Here is a 19856-nt window from a genome sequence, read left to right on the forward strand (position 1 = left end):
TGGAGAGGAAGTTGTCTCCTTGTGTGGGACAATGTAAATAAAAACTAATTTAACCTGGGGCAGTCTTTATCAGTATAATGCAATTATCTGAAACCTTGAGCAAATTACCATAGACTTGCAATGGATGAGGTGGGAGGGACCAGGAAGAAATCATAGAGCGGCCGGAAAGACTGTACACCCAGAGTACCTTAGCCAATGGGGAAAAGGGGAGGGACTTGCGATCGGGAAGGTATATAATTAGGCCGGAGTGTGTATGTGGGTGTGGCTTCTTATTTGCAATGAAGCCCACCAGCCTTTGCAAACGCTTCCAATAAAACTTTACTTCTGACTAACCCAGAGAAAGATTTGTGCTGCTTGTTTTGCACAGTACTTAACATAGTACATTTAGTAGTGTAACTGCTCCACTTATACAATGCAGATTTGCAGGGTGTGTGTGCTCTTGCCGCTGATGATTCTGGTCCCTAAGTGACTCTGACTTTTAGTAATGCTTTTTACATCATTATAAAATGAACTTGCCCAAAGATCATTGAAAATTGGGTTGGGACTTCCACTTGATATGGCAACATGCTGTTTTTACAAGTGTAATTACTTCTCAGTTAAGGAAAAAGAGTTTTATTTTTTGACTCAACTGGTCCAGCCCAAATCCAAAAGAAAAGAAAACTAGGCTTCTCACCACTTTAAAAGCTTGTTCCCATTATATACGAAGTGTTATAATGACTGGTTTATGCAGATAAAAACCTTAATAAATAATTGGAAGGAGAAATTAGAGCTTTTAAATCAGATATTTGGGGCTTTAGATAAAAAAAAAATAGCAGAGACAAAAAGCCTGGTGATTGAGTCACATGAAATAATTAATTACTCAGCTTAAAAATTCTGATAAACAGCTCCTAACAGGGATGGCAAATGTTTCAAAAACAAAGGTCTTCAGATGAAGTGATCTGACTACAAGGCTAATGCAGCAATAATATACATTATTTCTCTGATTACATTTGCTAGACATTATATTTGCAGCCTATAACAACTCTAATGGAAAAATATGTACCTGAGGTTTTGATCACTGCAAAAGATTAAAATGAGGGAGAAGTTAAGGAAACTTTGAACACATATGCAAGATGACTTACACTAGGATATATAAAGCATTTATGAGTGATAAACAGGAACTTTTTAATGAAGCAGAATATTTGCTGAACAGTTTAAAGCAAAGAGAAGAGAAGAAGGTAAAAGATTTGGTAAATTAGTAGTTGAAACCATGGCAGCAATATAATATCTTTCCTATTTAGGATGCCCACTTCAAGATACATAGTGATTCTGACTCAGTAAATCAGCAATCTGTTTATTTTAATTCTTCATTGCATAATCCTGTGACACATTTAACTCAGAAAGAAATGAATCAATTTTTGTATTTCCAAGATTCTACATGACCTAGCTGCCCATTTATTTCACTGAGAATCGATACCATTAAATCTATGAAAATAAGAACCTTCTGGTCCAGATGGTTATCTTATTGGTTGGTGTTACATATTGATTTATTTGCCCCACTACTGTTCAGATTTTAGAATGGCACATGCGTTACAGATTATATGACCTTCAATTATACATCATGCACAGTCCAGTTTTTAGAAAAGGCCACCAGGTATCTAGTAATATGAAATTACTAATTGTAATTCTGGATATATACTCAGAAAAACTGTAATTAGCAGTGATTTTTCTGGATGCGGAAAAGGCCTTTGATATGGTGGAAAAATTTGAAATAAGTGTTGCCTGAATTAGGAATGTTTATAGATATTCATAGATAAATTGCATAATAAATTTCTCTCTCTCCCCTACACTTTTTGAGATAGAAGATTCATGATAGCAAATTGTCCATTCTCAGTAGCAGATTCTCTCCTCTCTCTATGCTATAATGTTTTCACTTTAAATATTTGTGTAAAAGTTGTGGTACTGTAGTTAAATACATAAACCAATATAAGGAATTTTTAATATAGTGAGGGTGATTGTTTTGAAGCACTAGGAAATATAATTTGTGCATATTAAAAATAATAATTGTCATGAGGATTTGAGCATAATATAAACCTTGGTTAGGGTTAAGGCCATACAATTTTCGTGAAGCTAGAGATTGCAGTTTCTTCTCCCAGTTCCTCTTGAAATAAAGTAGTTAAAAACATAATTTCTGCTGTGAACCAAAGTAGGATTCCTTCTTGTGCCCAGACTCAGGGGTACAACTTGGAACCTGATGGTATGAATGTTGCACGAATAGGGGCAGTTTCTGTTGGCAGAATGGAATGCTTTTCTCTCTTCCTCTTTCTTCCATCCACCTACAAGTTCTGCTTTTCTGTTAAGGGCATCTGAGATATGGGGGAGGAGGAGGGGAGGAAAAGAAGTGGAACTACCGTTGTGATAGTACTAACAAAACATTTGATTTCAACCTACAGTGTTGAACAAGCCAGAATTGTAAACCATAGTTTGATTCTGGATTGTTGAAATAGGCGTTGTATAAATTATGGGCTTCCTTGGCAGAGAAAGGGGAGGGGGGGAAGAAGAGTGTAGAAGCCCAGTTTGAGTCTGAAGAGTCCCAGCAAGTTTATGTTTTGAGTCTCTAAGCGTAGGATGCTCAAGTTACCATCTTAAATGCTATTTTGATCTGTAAGATTCAACCACAATAATAATGTCTGTACATTTTTAATTTTTAGGAGATACTCCATTTTATGCTGATTCGTTGGTGGGAACTTACAGTAAAATAATGGATCACAAGAACTCATTACATTTCCCAGAAGATGTAGAAATTTCAAAGCATGCAAAGGACCTTATCTGTGCTTTTTAACAGACAGGTTTGCAAGCATATTTTTTTTCCTTAATAGGGTAGATTTGTTACTGGAAACTGTTCTACCCAAAGAGGCATTTAGAAGATCTCACTGATAAAATCATTGGAGCGCAATCATTGAGATTCCATTTGCAGACAAAATCCAACTTAAACTAAATTTTTTCATTAATTCAGGCAGTACTTTCGACTTAGCTTAATTATGAGAAATTCCAGGAAATCAAGTCCTGGGAGACCGGTTAGGAGAGGTCCTTTTCTGTTAGGAAGTACTGATTGGGTTTTCCTAGGAATCACATGGAATAGTGATCAGGTTTACCATCTTATAAATGTCCCACTGAATTAGAGGAGGGTGAAGGTAAAAAAGAACTCCCACTAACCATGATCTTTCACCAGACACACATCTTACTTCTGCTAGAGGTTGTCTCCTGCTTGTCCTGACCACCCAGGAGCATTCATGAGTATCAAGGCAAATGCAACCCAAATTTAAATATTGGTAATGTAAGAAAAATCAACTTCCTTCAACCCCATTCTCAACTATTACTAATATTCAGAATCAGTTAAATGACCCTGATTTTCTTGATTCTCTTGAGGGCTATATGAAATGATGGAAATTAAACAAACATGTTACTTTAGACCAAATATTGTGCTTAAACCTGCAGTTTAAGACCTTCATTTTGTATAACTTTCTGTCCCCATACAAGGGCAAAGAGAAAAGAAATACAGAGGAAATATTTTGAAGTTTTAAAGAGGACTTTGAATGTAGGCCTTTCTATGTATGTTGATATATTTGAGTGTATATGTATGTATGAGTGCCCAGTGCATTTGTTTATGGTAAATCACCTTTTTCTTTAAGATACACAATTGCCACCAAAGAAATGGAGAGTTAATATTAGTTATACACCTGTAATTTTGATACATAAGGATTTCCTTAGGTGGGGTTAGGAACACAAAAATGTTACGTTGAAAAGAAATGAGTTTGCCCCTTACATAGTGGTTTCATTTTTCAGTTTTGGGGAAAATATGCATATGTGTATGGGTGAGTTTAAAGGATGTGATCTTTGAAATACTTATTCCAGTAGAGTTTGAATAACTTTCTGTGTTAGGAAGCCAGGTCTTCTGTCACTTACGTTGAAATGTTTGCACTGTGGTTTGGCAAACTTATAGGCTGGGTTTGTTTTTGTTTTTAAGAGCTTTTTTCCAGCATTCCTTTTCTACAGAGTCCATTTGGAATTATGTCTTACTCCACATGTGGCAGATTGAGATTTCCAGTTATTTCATCCTGTATATGTGAGAGTACTGAGAAATTTAGTTGGAAATGCAGTGAGAGAATTCAGGTTGCAATTAATGTTAATGAAGAACAGCTAAGAATGATAGCTTATCTTAAGGATTTAGGCAACTTTGGCATTGGAATAATATCTGTGAACAAGTTGCTTCAAAATAGAAAATTTTAGATCTTACAATAAAATTTGATTTAACTGCTATGTTTAGGGAGGTGTGGCTAGGGAGAAGCGGAGTAGAAGAAATCAAATCTCATCCATTCTTTAAGAATGATCAGTGGGATTGGAATAACATTCGAGACAGTAAGTATCTTTTATAGTTGGAAAAATGCATTTTCCTTGTGTGCGTGTCTAAAACTTGTGTAACATGGATTTAAAATGAAAGATCTTTACAGTGGTATTTATGGTATTTAATTTTTAAATTACACTTACATTTTTCCAGGTAAATGCCAAAGTAAAGTTTCTAGAGTGAAAGTTGGTGAAATGCTTCTAAAATAAGCTTCTGTGTTTTGCTGTTCCTTGGGTATTTGTTACACGAAATACACTATTCAGTGCAAATCTCACTTGTAAAAGTCTTATGCACTCCAAAGGGCAAGCTTTTCCATTACCTTCAGAGGCCTTGCCTTTACAAAGTAAGAAAAGACTCACTCCCGTGTTCTCAGCACCTACTAGAAGAGTTGGATTGGGGAAGGGTTCATTGATAGTGGTGGGTGATTATAAAGTGCTTAGCCAGGTTAAAGGTGGAGACTCTGGAATGTGCTGACTCATAAATAAAAAATTAGGACATTTCAAAATGGATTGTAAACCATTGTAGCATCTATGTGATTCACAGAGAGAGAGGAACTATAATGCAGAAATTTGACTCTTTATGAAATTTTTCATTTTCATAGTCTATTGTGATGGGTCTCATTCTTAGAGCAGCCAATTTTCAACTTCTATTTTCGAAAGGGACAGATTATGGGAGCTGAAATGAACCTTAAATCTCATAGATATTTTATGGTACACATGATTATTCTTATTGGACTTAGGCATCTATCATGTCAGCTTTGTATAGTCAGACATGTAATCTTAATATATAATATGGATGAATTTGTTTAATAGAGATTCTCAAATAATTTAATCTTTGCCCCAGTTTGGAATAAGCAAGCTTGCTGATTGATTGTTCTGAGGCAAAATAATGTTAATTAGTAATTGATTTAATTTTTTTTATTTTGAAACTATTTTAATCTTATACAATATGAAGCATTGTGGCCTACCAGTTTACCAGTATGGATTAAATTTGCAGAATTGGATCCTAAGAACTGTAATGGGGGCGGGGGGGGAGAACCTCCTAGAAGAAAATCCTGTAGCTTGCAGCTCCCAGCAGTCCCTGGAAGTCCTTTTTGGAGATCCACTTGTGCAAGCTATTTCCTTATTTGGCTATTCTCCTTATTTCCCAGTAGCTATCAGCCACACTGTCAACAAGTTTGGGAACAACTCTAGACCTTCAGAAGAGGCTTTGAGAAAATAGGAGATGGTTTCCATTTACATGAGGTCTCTAGTAGGGTGATGATCAAGACCCTGGTGCTGGGATGTGATACAAAGTTAAAACCTTACATGGCAGAAGAAAAATGGCTGTTTTAATGTAAGAGCATTGAATTTTGTTCTAATACAGGGATTTACTTTTTTTTTAGCTGCTGCACCAGTTGTACCTGAGCTGAGTAGTGACATAGATAGCAGCAATTTTGATGATATTGAAGATGACAAAGGAGATGTTGAAACCTTTCCAGTTCCTAAGGCATTTGTTGGAAACCAGCTGCCTTTTATAGGATTTACCTACTTCAGAGAGAACCTGTATGTAGCATATGTGTAAAAATATGCATAACAATTAACCTGGCTTTTCAGTGGTTATTTTATTTGTGTGTGTGTGTATTTGTGATATATATATATATATATATATATATATATATATATGTGTGTGTGTGTGTGTGTGTGTGTGTATATATATATATATATATATATGTTTGTATGTTTGTTTTGTCAGGTTCGGTCAGCACGAGGTTTCAGGGAAGCACGGGGCTGCAGGGAAGCTCGCAACCAGACCACGCGGAATCCACCGGCGGTAGCTAGCGGGGAAAAGAGGAACCGAAAGCGCCGCTAATTAACGAGCCACCTGCGGCCAGCTAAACAGGAAAACCGCAGCGGAAGCTTTTAATTACGAACTGATAACGGCGCGAGCAAGCAAGGAACGGGGCCGCAGGGCAGCGAAACAAGATCGTAACGCAGCACAGAACCCGCGGGTCTGCACGTAGCAGGGAGGGGCCAACCCAGCCGGAGGGGGACTGGCAATCAAGGACAATGGACTCTGACCGACCCTGCCATCATGAACGATCAGGGGGACATTGGGGGCCTAATAGCCCACAGCCGCAACGCGATCACGAGGCGGGAAAAAGCGCGGGAAGGGGGAATATAACAAGTGATGCAATTGTACCAAGCCAGTCCTGGCTTTGCTTGTGACTACTACGTTACGCATGAGTAAACCTTCTTTGTGAACCACACGTGTCACGAGAGTTTCTCTGTCGAACGGGGCAAATCTCACATAAAGCCAGGACTCACCGTCAGCGCTACCCGGTACCACCGAGGAGCGTTTTCTTTCTCAATACAGGCATGACCAGCGACGAGGAATCCGTGGGTCAGCTGGAGCGCGAGGGATCCAGGCTCGCGGAAGGGCGGTCGGAGCCGCCCGGGAGCGACGGGGCAGCGGCCAGGGCCGGGCGCACTCCATCCAAGCGGTGGTCGATGGGCGTGAATCAAGGACCAGACGATTCGGGCGTTACGATGACCCGGGGTTCGGGGTTCCGGAACCGTGAGTGGAGCGAGAAATTCGCCCGACTAGAGGAGAGAGTCGAGCGACGCCTAGACGCCGTGGAGGCGATGCTCCAGACCCTACTACAGAGAGTGGGGCCACCGGCGGTGAACGAGGAGGCGAGCGACAGGGGGGCGGTCCGACACCCCCGCCGGCACCACCCACGGCGCCCCGGTCGGAGGACCAACGGGCGGCAGACGCCCTGAGACTTCGAGGTATCACTGGGAAGTTCTCAGGGGACCCCGAACAGCTGCCGCACTTTCTGACGCACGTCAGGGGGTTCATGCAGAGGGGTGGTCACCTATTCGCCAGAGACGAGGACAGGGTATCCTACGTGGCCGAGCTGCTAGATGGCCAAGCCGCCAGCTGGGTGATCGGGCTGTACGATGCCAACGCGGCGGAACTACGGAGTTTCCCGGACTTCATGCAGGCGCTCCGGGACAGATTCGAGGACACATTGAGCGCCAAGCGGGCGGAGGACGACATCCTACAATTCAGGCAGCGGGGCAAATCGGTATCGGAATATGCCCTGGAGTTCCGGAGGTTGGCCGAGAAGCTCGCGGACTGGCCGGAGTCCCTGAAGGTGAAGTATTTTAAGAGGGGACTCAACCCAGAGATCCTGGAACGGGCACTGGGGCGGGACGACCCGGCCACAGTGAAGGATTGGATCTGGCTGGCCGGAACGGCGGAATCGGCGTGGCGGCAGATCCAACAGAGCACAAGACGACGGGACCAGACGAGGGACCGGCCGAGGGAGAGGACCCCCGAGGAGAGACGGAGCGGTCGACGGCAGTCCACCGGGAGGCGAGAGGCGACCAGAGCCCCAAATCTGTGCTTCCGATGCGGAGGCAGAGGCCACCGAGCGGCGCAGTGCCCGACGGAGCGGGAAGGCGCCCCACCACGGCCCGAAGTCAAAACCCCGCGTGCGAACGGGAAAAGGACCGGTGACCGACCGCGGAAGGGGGCAGTGGCGGCGGTGACCGAGAAAGGACGCGGGGGGTGGTCGACCCCGGAGACAGCATCCTCCGGAGAGGACTCGGGGCCGGCGGGAAACGAGGCGCGCTCGCACTGAACGGCGTCCCAGTGCGAGCAGGGAGTCGAGGCGCGCGGACCCAATAGGAGACGAGGACTGCCCACCGTTCCGGGTGAGGATACACGTCCGGGGGTGAGATCCGGAGGGAGGCGCAGCTACGGGCGCTACTGGACTCGGGCTGCACCCACTGCTTGATGCACCCAGCGGTGGTCTCGGGGCTCGGGCTACAGCTGAGGCGCCTCCGGGAGCCCATTTCATTCAGCCAGTTAGATGGCACGCTGGCAGGGGGGGGGCCAGCTCAGTATTACACCGAGCCGGTCCAGATGACGATCGGGAGTCACCGGGAAGAACTGAGGTTCGTGGTGGTCCCGGTGGCCGACTACGCGGTGGTACTCGGCTTGGCGTGGCTGCGGCGGCGGAACCCACGAGTCGATTGGACGGCGGAGGCAGTGCGGTTCGGGGTCGACAGACCGGCGAGGGGCGAGAGCAGAGGGGACCGAGCCGTGGAGACGGAGGCAGCCGCAACCACCGGCGGACAAGCGGAGGGTCCGGGACACCGGGAGACGGGGCGAGAGCAGTTGGGGCCCGAGACCCGGGCGGCAACAGCAACAGCAGCAGCAGCAGCGCCGGGACCCCGGAGAACCGCCACGATCCCGAGGCGAGGGGAGGCAGCGGCGACTGGCGAGGCAACCGCAAAGCGAGGGGCCGGACCCGGGGAACCCCCGACGGGCGGCGGAATCCCGAGGCAGTATCGAGACCTGGCGGCAGCGCTCGGGGAGAAGGAGTCTGACCAGCTCCCACCACACCGGCCCAGTGATTGCGCCATCGAGCTAGAGCCAGGAGCGACCCTGCCTAAGCCAAAAATGTACTCCCTGTCGAGGAGGGAGATGGGAGCCCTGCGCGAGTTCATAGACAAGAACCTAGCACGGGGATTCATCCAACCCGCGAAGTCACCATTAGCGGCCCCGGTGTTATTCCGGGAGAAGAAGGACGGCTCGCTCCGTATGTGCGTAGACTACCGGGGGCTGAACGCAATCAGCACGGAGTACAAATACCCCTCCCCCTGATGAAGGACTTGATGTCGCATCTGTCGAAGGGGAGGGTGTTCACAAAACTGGACTTGCGCGAAGCCTACTTCAGAGTTAGGATCCGCGCAAAAGATGAGTGGAAGACGGCGTTCAACACCCCGCTCGGAAGCTACCAGTTTTCCGTGATGCCGTTCGGATTAAAAGGGGCCCCGGGGTATTTATGCAGCTAATTAATGAGGTGCTGCACGACCTACTCTACCGGGGCGTCCTGGTCTACCTGGACGACATCCTCATCTACACCGAGACCCTGGCGGAGCACGTGAGCCTGGTGCGCACGGTGCTCCAGAGACTGCTGAAGGCACAGCTGTACGCAAAGCTCTCGAAATGCGAGTTCCATCGAGAGCAACTAGACTACCTCGGCTACCGAATATCCAGCCGGGGAATTGAGATGGACCCGGCGAAAGTAAGGGATGTCCTGGGCTGGGAAGCGCCGCGAACCCGGAGGCAACTCCAAAGCTTCCTAGGGTTTGCGAACTTCTATCGTCAGTTCATCCCGAACTTCGCCCAAATCGCCCTTCCCCTAACCGACCTGCTAAAAACCAAGGGCACTGGGAAACCCCCCAAGCCCAGCATGGCACTTGCGTGGACTGCAGAATGCCAGGGGGCGTTTGAGGAACTAAAACAGCGGTTCACCGCGGAGCCGATCCTGCGCCATCCCGACCCAGACCGGCGGTTTATAATCCAAGTGGATGCATCAGACGTGGCAACGGGAGCAGTCCTGCTCCAACCCAGCCCGGAGGGGGCCATCCACCTGTGCGCCTACGCCTCCCGCAAATTCACCGAGACGGAGAGGAGGTGGATGGTGTGGGAGAAAGAGGCGTACGCGGTCAAGTGGGCGCTGGCCACGTGGAGGCATCTACTGGAGGGGGCAACTGAACCGTTCGAGGTGTGGACGGACCATAAGAACCTCGAGGCCCTGAAGACCCCGCGTAAGCTATCCCCCAAACAGGCACGGTGGTCCCAATACTTCGGGAGGTTCAGGTTCACACTGAAACACATCCCCGGGAAGCGCAACTTCTTAGCGGATGGACTGTCTCGCATGCCCCAACACGCCAGCCTACGGGAGGAGATCGTGGACTCCGTCATCCCCGCCAGCAGGCTGGCTGCAAAGGCGGTGACCCGAAGCCAGACCAAGGGGGAGCGACGGGACGCGGCGTCTGAAGTAAGGCAAGGGTTCGCGGAGGCAGCGGAGCGGGACGGTTGGCTCAAGCAGAACCGAGAGGCGCTAACCGGCCAAGAGGGGTTGTGGTGGCACGAAGGAAAGCTGTACGTGCCCGAGGGTTGCCGACGGGAGGTCATGGAGAGAGCCCACGACAGCCGGAGCGCGGGGCATTACGGCTTTGTAAAGACACTCCACTTAATCCGGCGGCAGTTTTGGTGGCCCACGCTCCGGAAGGACGTGGAGGCGTACTCGGGGGGTTGCCCGGTGTGCGCAACAGCGAAAGGAGCCAAAGGCAAACCTAGAGGCCTACTCCAGCCGGTAGCGGAACCCGACGGCCCTTGGCAAGAGGTCGCCATGGACTTCATAGTGGAGCTCCCGGAGAGTAAGGGGAAGACCGCCATTTGGGTGGTCACGGACTTATTCTCCAAACAAGCGCACTTTGTAGCGTGCCGGCGAGTCCCCATGGCCGAGGGGCTGGCGAAACTGTTCGTGCAACATGTCTACCGACTCCACGGCGCACCTCGACGTATCGTCAGCGATCGGGGCAGCAACTTCATCGCGCGGTTCTGGCGGGAGTTCCTGAAGCGGGTGGGGACGAAACAAGCCCTATCCTCCGCGGCGCACCCGCAGACGGACGGAGCCACGGAACGCCTGAACGGGGGGCTCGAACAGTACCTGCGCTGCTACGTGGGGCACCAACAGGACGATTGGGCGGAGCTACTACCATTCGCGGAGGTGGCATACAACAACGCCGTCCACAAGAGCACCGGGTTCTCTCCGTTCAAAGTAGCCACCGGGAGAGAATTCGTCCCCATGCCGGAGCTGCCTCAGCCGGAATCCCAGATCAACTCCCTGGACGCCTGGTTCGCCCAAATCGACGAGACCCGGCGAGCGGCGCACGCGGCATTGCAAAGAGCCAAAGCCGACTACAAGAAGCACGCGGACCGCAAGAGGCTCCCCGAGGAAAAGTGGAAAGTGGGGGACCAGGTGTATCTGTCAACCAAAAACCTAAAGACGCACCAGGCATCGAAAAAACTCAGCCCGAGGTTTGTGGGGCCGTTCCCCATTTCGGAGATCATCAATCCGGTGACCGTCAGGCTGACGCTCCCGAAAAGCCTCGGGAAGATCCACCCGGTGTTCCATTGCAGCCTGCTAAAGTTGCACCAGCCGGGGAACGCCTGGCACAAGGCGGAGGGAGTACCACCACCCATCATGGTCGGGGGGGGAGCAGCATTTCGAAATCAACCGGATACTGGACGCCCGGAGGCACAAGGGGCAGACCCAGCTCCTAGTGCAATGGAAACATTTCCCCAAGTCCCACAGCGAATGGGTGAGTAAAACCCACATAAGGGCGCCAGACCTAGTGCGGGACTTTTACAGTAAATACCCCGGGAAGCCGAAATAGGACCGAGGGGGGGAGTTGTCGTCAGGGGGGCGGCATGTCAGGTTCGGTCAGCACGAGGTTTCAGGGAAGCACGGGGCTGCAGGGAAGCTCGCAACCAGACCACGCGGAATCCACCGGCGGTAGCTAGCGGGGAAAAGAGGAACCGAAAGCGCCGCTAATTAACGAGCCACCTGCGGCCAGCTAAACAGGAAAACCGCAGCGGAAGCTTTTAATTACGAACTGATAACGGCGCGAGCAAGCAAGGAACGGGGCCGCAGGGCAGCGAAACAAGATCGTAACGCAGCACAGAACCCGCGGGTCTGCACGTAGCAGGGAGGGGCCAACCCAGCCGGAGGGGGACTGGCAATCAAGGACAATGGACTCTGACCGACCCTGCCATCATGAACGATCAGGGGGGACATTGGGGGGCCTAATAGCCCACAGCCGCAACGCGATCACGAGGCGGGAAAAAGCGCGGGAAGGGGGGAATATAACAAGTGATGCAATTGTACCAAGCCAGTCCTGGCTTTGCTTGTGACTACTACGTTACGCATGAGTAAACCTTCTTTGTGAACCACACGTGTCACGAGAGTTTCTCTGTCGAACGGGGCAAATCTCACATGTTTGTGTATGTATGTATGTGTGTCATTGCATTATGTGTTTGTAATTCCCAAAACATTTATTACTGGTTTTTCAGGGGAAGGAGAAGGAAGGATACAGTGCACACAGCATAGAGGCATTACTTTTATAGCCACTTATACTTACACTGCATTTCATATTTGAATATTACATGAATAGACATTTTTGAAGCTTTCTATTTTAAATGGGTTTGGGAAGCTCTTAGTCTCCACCCCCATTAACCAAAAAAGCTTCAGGGTCTGTTAAAAGAGCTAATGTTAAATAAATGCCTTCATTCTGAGCACGGGCTAGTGGGATTAGGACTAGAGAGAACTGAATAAAATGAGTTGATTGGCACAGTGGCTGGAGTTTCTGAAAACCTCTGTTTTGAACAGGTTACTAAGTGACTTTCCTGAGCTCTGTAAGGAAATTGAACCCTGTAAGAACAATGGGGCAAAGAAGAATGAAATTAGGAAAAATGAGGTAAGTACTCATATTTTAATGTGCTAAACACTTATTTCATATGTATGGAAAAGGTGTGCATCAGTAGTTAACTGACTGCACAAATCTAGAGCTGCTTGTGAATTATCCATTATAATAAAAGGGTGTTTTGGTCATTATATGATTTAAGCTTTAGATAAGTAGTTTTTTTTTTTAAAGATACTTTAAATCAAGCAATATAGATTATTGGGGAAAAAAGGTGGAACAGTATGCTGTTTTTAAGCACGTATCTGATTTCTTCTGTTTTTTACAGGATGGTGAAGAGGTAAGCATGTTATTGTGATGATCTTTTTTTCTCAATATGTATTGCTACTTTAAAAACCTGTTCAACTATTTTTGACACAAATAACCATTTCTAGGGTATAGACTTCAAATTTTTTGGGAAGACTAGGATCCAGTAGGTAGTATTCCTTAAATACTATACACGCACACACATACTACATGCGCGCACACACACACACAAACACACACACAATACATACAATATATTGGCATGAAGTATCTAGAATCTCAGTTATAACATTTTTTTAAACTTTGTAAATGGACATTTCATAGCGGCTGATGTGTATCTATATGTAATTTTCTGCAAAGTTAGGTTTGTTTTAATTTAGGAGATATGCAAGAGGCTTCACAACTAGTATTTTAAACTTTGTTGCTTTTAAAGTTAAAGTTAAATTTAAAATACACAATGTAATCTCTTTTGGAAATTTAAGAACAATGATATGATAAATTTAAGATTTTGATTGAAGTGTTAAATTTACATTCATTATCCTATATTTTAGCAAGTAAAGTATGTTTTGTATATGATCATAAAAACAATTTATTTTCACCTTGGCATATAACTAGTAAAGAAATGGTCAGTATAAATCAGGAATTCCCAAATTTTTAGCCCCATAGCCCCTTTTTGGTATTTTAGAGATCATCGTGCCTCCAGATGAATAATGTTAAATTTGTCCTTCATTTTGCATGAGTAAATGTACATATTGATCTCTACCTCCATCTTTCCATCATCCTGCCCAGCACTGATGTTTGCATTACTCGTCCATTGACCTTCAGCATTTCTGTCTCTCTCATCAATCTGCCTATTTCTAACGATCTTCCTGGATTATTAGACTTTAATTTGAAAATTACTGCATTGTTTTCTACAGTGATACTTTTTGTAACAATTTCACATCTTCACCCCACCCCCCACCCCAGAAATTCTTCATGCCCACATCCCAGTTTGGGAACCCCTGATATAAACCAAACGAATAGAAGTATTTGTGTGTGCTAACATTCTAAATTCTGTTATTTATAAACGCCTAAAAATCAGGGGATTTGTTCTGTCAGTTTATACAATTTCAGGAAAAAATAAACAAATTAGAAGATCAGCTCCGTAATGAAATACAAACCAAAGATGACCTCGAGCAAAAATACAGGTATGACTTTATTTTCTTTATAAAAATTAGAAACTCTTAAAAATATTTTTTCAGCATATTAAAATATATGGCCATAAACCAAACACACTCTTTAAAAAATACATGTAATATAAATGAAGAATCTATTCCTGTATTAAAAGCTGTAATATCTAAAAGCAGTTTATATCTGGCACATTTCATTTACAGAGGTCCTTACAAGTTTGTGAACCCTTTGGAATTTTTAATATTTCTGCATAAATATTTGTTTATCCAATTTATACAGCTGCCCATCTCAACAACTGACTCTGGGTGGCGAACAGAATTAAAATAGAATAAAAACAATAACATTATAAAAATTACAAATACAGGCAGCCAAAAACAACTGACTAACACAACCAAGAAGTAGGTCCCTCCACACACTTGGGACCCCCGGCCCAGGGCCAGAATCAGGTCTTTAGGGCCTTACAGAAGGCCAGGAGGGTCAGGGCCATCCTGATCTTTGGAGGGAGAATGTTCCACAAGGAGGATACTACAGCAGAAAAGGCACACCTTCTAGGCCCTGCCAACCGGCATTGTTTGGCCAATGGGACCCGAAGCATGCCCATCCTGCCTGACCAGATCGGATGGGTAGAAACAACTAGGGAGAGACAGTTAACCCATTCCTAGGCCATGAAGGGCTTTAAAAGTGACAATCACACCTTGAATTGCACCCAGAAGCATCCAGCGCAGCTCATAGAGTAGTGGTGTTACATGCGCTGATCAACTGGCACCATTTACTACCCTGCTGCTGCATTCTGCATCAGTTGAAGCCTCTGAATGCTCTTCAAGGGCAGCCCCATGTAGAGCTCATTGCAGTAATCCAGATGAGAGGTCACAAGGGCATGAATGACAGCCGGACCTCCTGGTCCAGGAATGGGTGCAGCTGGTGCACAACCCAAAGGTATGCAAAGGCCCTCCTGGCCATGGCTGCCACCTGCCCTTTGAGCAGGGGCTGTGAGTCTAGGAGGACCCCCAGATTATATACCAGGTCTGTCTGAGGCAATGCCACCCCATCCAAGACGAGCAGTGGAAGGTTCCTAGCACCAGAAGGTCCAAACACCCAAAACCACTCAGTCTTGTTTGGGTTGAGCCGAAGCCTGTTGCACCCCATCCAAGCCCCCACAGCCTCCAGACACTGGGACAGGACGTCCACAGCATCACTCAGGCAGCCTGGGTTGGAGATATAAAGTTGGGTTTCACCATATTGGTGATTCCTGTGATGGAATGTATCTACGAGGAGGAGAGTGATGTGGGAGATCAAGGCTATCAGGAAGGAGGGGGTGCATTCCAGGAGGGGGAGGAGGCAAGAGACAGTATAATCTGCAGGGGGAGTATGAGAAGAGAAAGATTCAGGATAGCCACTCCCTAGAATCTCCCAGGATATATCCACTAGTTCCTGTAGTATAGTTTTAGTTTGGCAAGCTTTTGTCTATAAGATATAAGCAGATAAAGGGACGGGACTGGACTGGACTGGACTGTTTCATTGTTGTTCTTGGGCTGGGCCTGACAATACCTCACCCCAAACTGTTGGATAACCTCACCCAGTGGCCTCATGTAGATGTTAAACAGGGGAAAAAGGACCGAGCCCTGTGGTAACCCACAAAGTAGGGGCTGTGAACTGGACTCTTCCCCCACATCAACACTGACTGGAACCAGCCCCGGAGGAAAGAGGAGAACCAACACAGCACTGTGCTGCCCACCCCCAACTCTCAGAGCTGGTTCAGAAGGATACCATGATCAATGGTATTGAAAGCCGCTGAGAGGTCAAGAGCAATTAAACCTAAAAATATGACCTAAAATGCCATCTGTTCTCTGCACAAGTCCTAGATAAAGAGAACAAATGAATGAAAAACATTATATTGTTCATTTATTCATTGAGGAAAATTATCCAAAGCTACATATTTGTATGTGGCAAAAGTGGGCTTTGCTTTCAGTAACTGGTGTGTGTCCCTTGGGCAGAAATAACTACAATTAAATGTTTCCAATAACTGTTGATTATTCCTGCACATTGGCTTGGAGAAAGTTTAGCCCATTCCTCCTTGCATAACAGCTTCATCTCAGGGATGTTGGTGGGCTTCCTCACATGAACTGCCCACTTCAGGTCTTTCCGCAACATTTCTATAGGATTAAGGGCAGGATTTTGACTTGGCCATTCCAGAACGTTAACTTTCTTCTGCTTTAGCCATTTGATCATACAGCTTGTATGTTTTCAGTCATTGTCTTCCTGCATGACCTACTTTCTCTTGAGCTTCAGTTCACATACAGGTACCCTGACATTTTCCTGTAGAATTTGCTGGTATAATTCAGAATTCATCATCCTATCAATGATGCCAAACTGGCCTGGTCCAGAGGCAGCAAAGCAGGCTCAAACCATGATACCGCCACCACCACGTTTCACAGATGGGACAAGAACCTTATGCTGGAATGCAGGGTTTGCCTTTTGTCAAAGATAACACTTTTCATTCAAGCCAAAAAGTTCTGTTTTGGTCTCATCCATCCACCGAACGTTCTTCCAATAGCTTTTGGCTTACCCATGTGGTATTTTGCAAACTGTAGACAGATGACGATGTTCTTTTTGGAGAGTAGTGCCTTTCTCCTTGCAATCCTGCCATGCACACCATTGTTGTTCAGTGTTCTCCTGATGCTGGTCTCATGAACACTGACATTTGCCAATGCAAGAGAGACCTTTAGTTCCTTAGGTGTTACCCTGTGGTTCTTTGAGACCTCCCGGAGCATTACACTCCTTGCTCTTGGTGTGATCTTGGTTGGATGACCACTCCTTGGGAGGGTAACAATGGTGTTGAATTGCCTCCATATGTATACACTGTCTGACATTGGACTGGTGGAGTCCAAATTCTTTGGAAGTAGTTTTGTAACCTTTTCCAACCTGTTGAGCATCAAAATTGTTTTTCAGAGGTCCTTAGAAATCTCCTTTGTTCTAGCCATGATACACTTTCCCAGCCCTGTGTTGTGAAGATCAGACTTTGATAGTGAATACCCAGAGTTCTGTTCTTTAAATAAGGCAGGACCTCCCACACTCACACCTGATTATCATCCCATTGAGTGAAACATCCGACTCTAATTTCCTCTTCAAATGAACTAATAATCCTAGAGGTTCACATACCACACACAAATATGTCACTTTGGATCATTTTCCTCAGTAAACAAATGAACAAGTATAATGTTTTAGACTCATTTGTTTAATTGGATTCTCTTTATCTAGTTTTAGGACTTGTGTGGAGAACAGATAACATTTTAGGTCATAATTATGCAGAAATACTGAAAATTCAAAAGGTTCACAAACTTTTAGGCACTACTGTATGTTGGTATGTGGTGATTTTTGAGTTGAAGGATAGAAAGTTTCACACAGGGCAAGGCTAGGCAACTTCCTGGTTGCTGGGGGACAACATAAAATCGGGGAGAGAGATGATGAGAGAGGGGTTACAGTGGATAGGGATATGACACTTGTGTGGGTCTTGGGCTTTCTGTTTATCCAGGGCTGGGGCGGGGAGCATTGAGAGGGATTTTGTGGGGGTTCAACTCTGTTAAGCTTATTTTAGCACACAAAATACAGGAAAATATACTGCAGTGGTCAGAGGGGACTCTGGGACTGAAGAAAATATATCTAAAAGTTGGACATAATCCTCTATTAAGTAAAGTTTAATAGGATCTGGTTTAATTAACAGACACTACTACCTAACCCAAATCTCCAAATTTAACAAAAAGAGGAAGTATTAAGTATGGATGTTTCCTCTTCTTCCAAATCATTTTTCTTCCTTCTGCTGTTCTATAGGTAACATATAGATTGTTGTTAAGCGAATAAATATTAATAAATTAGTGGTAGAGAGCAGAAACGCATCCAAAATAATTTTTCTTCTATAGACCATTTGTTCCCGATGCTTGTTCTTTTAGGTTTTTGCAAGACTTTCATGTCTTATAACTTGGATATTTAAAGTGAAATTTGAGGGGGATTCGAAAAGTTTAGGTCCATCTGTAATTTGGTAGCTGCATATGTATGAGTTGGTTCCTGGAGTAAGAGAGATTCAAGAGACAGTTATTTAAACAGCCATCTGCAAATTACTCCATTATTGTTGAAGAGATGTATCTCCTTGCTGGTTTATTGAAAGGCTGTTAGAAATAGTTAGAATCATCAGTTAGAATTATACAACATGGGTGTATATTGGTTGTAACTTGAAAATAGATCTTCCAAGAATTGCTGGAGATCTTATAACCCCATTCCACTCATCTCAATAAACCTTGCTAAAGAAAATTATTTAAGAATCGTATTTAGAAAAGCATTACTTGCAATTTAGCCTGCCGCCCAGGACCTGACATTATACTTGTGTATAGTTGAATTTTCCTGTGGAAAATCTCTTTTCCATCTATTATTCGGTGCCTCTCTCACACTTACATTAATTGTTCTACAGGGCTATTAATAACCGCCTAGAGAAAATAATGAAGGAATTGGATGAGGAGGTAAATGAATAATTTGTTTTATATTTTGATTGCATATTAAACACGTTGTTTTGAATTTCTGAATTTATCTTTTTAATTTGAGACTCTGTAGGTATATCCTTAGAGACGTTAATGAACTTGTAGCCTAGAAATATCTAATAGTGTTATAATAAAAATAAATATGGAGTTGTGCTGTTTTTAAGCACGTATCTGATTTCTTCTGTTTTTTACAGGATGGTGAAGAGGTAAACATGTTATTGTGATGATCTTTTTTTCTCAATATGTATTGCTACTTTAAAAACCTGTTCAACTATTTTTGACACAAATAACCATTTCTAGGGTATAGACTTCAAATTTTTTGGGAAGACTAGGATCCAGTAGGTAGTAATACCTTAAATACTATACACGCACACACATACTACATGCGCGCACACACACACAATATATACAATATATTGGCATGAAGTATCTAGAATCTCAGTTATAACATTTTTTTAAACTTTGTAAATGGACATTTCATAGCATCTGATGTGTATCTATATGTAATTTTCTGCAAAGTTAGGTTTGTTTTAATTTAGGAGATATGCAAGAGGCTTCACAACTAGTATTGTAAACTTTGTTGCTTTTAAAGTTAAATTTAAATTTAAAATACACAACGTAATCTCTTTTGGAAATTTAAGAACAATGATATGATAAATTTAAGATTTTGATTGAAGTGTTAAATTTACATTCATTATCCTATATTTTAGCAAGTTGATTTATTTATCACTGTGCATTAAACTTTTCTAAAAATGTGACCTAGTAGTATATTTCATACTGTTTTATATAAGTGCATAAAGCACCACTAAGAGCATGGGCTTATTGTGGTATCCAAATGGATCACAGAGTTATTACACACAGTGATTACACAGCCTCCCTCAAGTCACAAGATTCACTTCATATCCAGTTTGTTTCTTTGGCAATAATACAACATTGCCTTTTTTTGTCTAACCTTCTCTGCAGGTACTAGTCAGGTCCAACCCTGATTAACTTCTGAAAATCAGACAAAATCAGCTAAGTGTTGCGACTGGTTATAATATGATTACATGAAAGATGTAACAATCCTATTATTAACATCGTATTACCAGCCCAAATCAATAAGCTGAAGAATGAAGGCTCTTCATTTGAAGGGCTAAGGAAGGACAAGACCACAGCTCTTCCCACTCTTCATCTGGCACTTTAATCACTACATCATACTGG

The 19856-nt window shown here is 44.7% G+C and overlaps 1 protein-coding gene across 1 annotated transcript in view; it reads left to right on the forward strand.

The window, feature by feature from the left end:
• Positions 1-19856, forward strand: part of LOC148217010 (rho-associated protein kinase 2-like) — a 39965-nt gene that overhangs the window by 11031 nt on the left and 9078 nt on the right. Inside the window, 8 exon segments of the mRNA XM_088136099.1 lie at positions 2691-2828; positions 3053-3056; positions 4307-4398; positions 5769-5928; positions 12621-12708; positions 12980-12991; positions 14056-14144; positions 18590-18638. Coding sequence (XP_087992225.1) covers positions 2691-2828; positions 3053-3056; positions 4307-4398; positions 5769-5928; positions 12621-12708; positions 12980-12991; positions 14056-14144; positions 18590-18638 — 632 coding nt within the window.

This window comes from Python bivittatus, unplaced genomic scaffold (assembly GCF_059951505.1).
Source record: "Python bivittatus isolate LINGU-HERP-01145 unplaced genomic scaffold, Pbiv_v1 ctg000020_np1212, whole genome shotgun sequence".
Taxonomy (NCBI): domain Eukaryota; kingdom Metazoa; phylum Chordata; class Lepidosauria; order Squamata; family Pythonidae; genus Python; species Python bivittatus.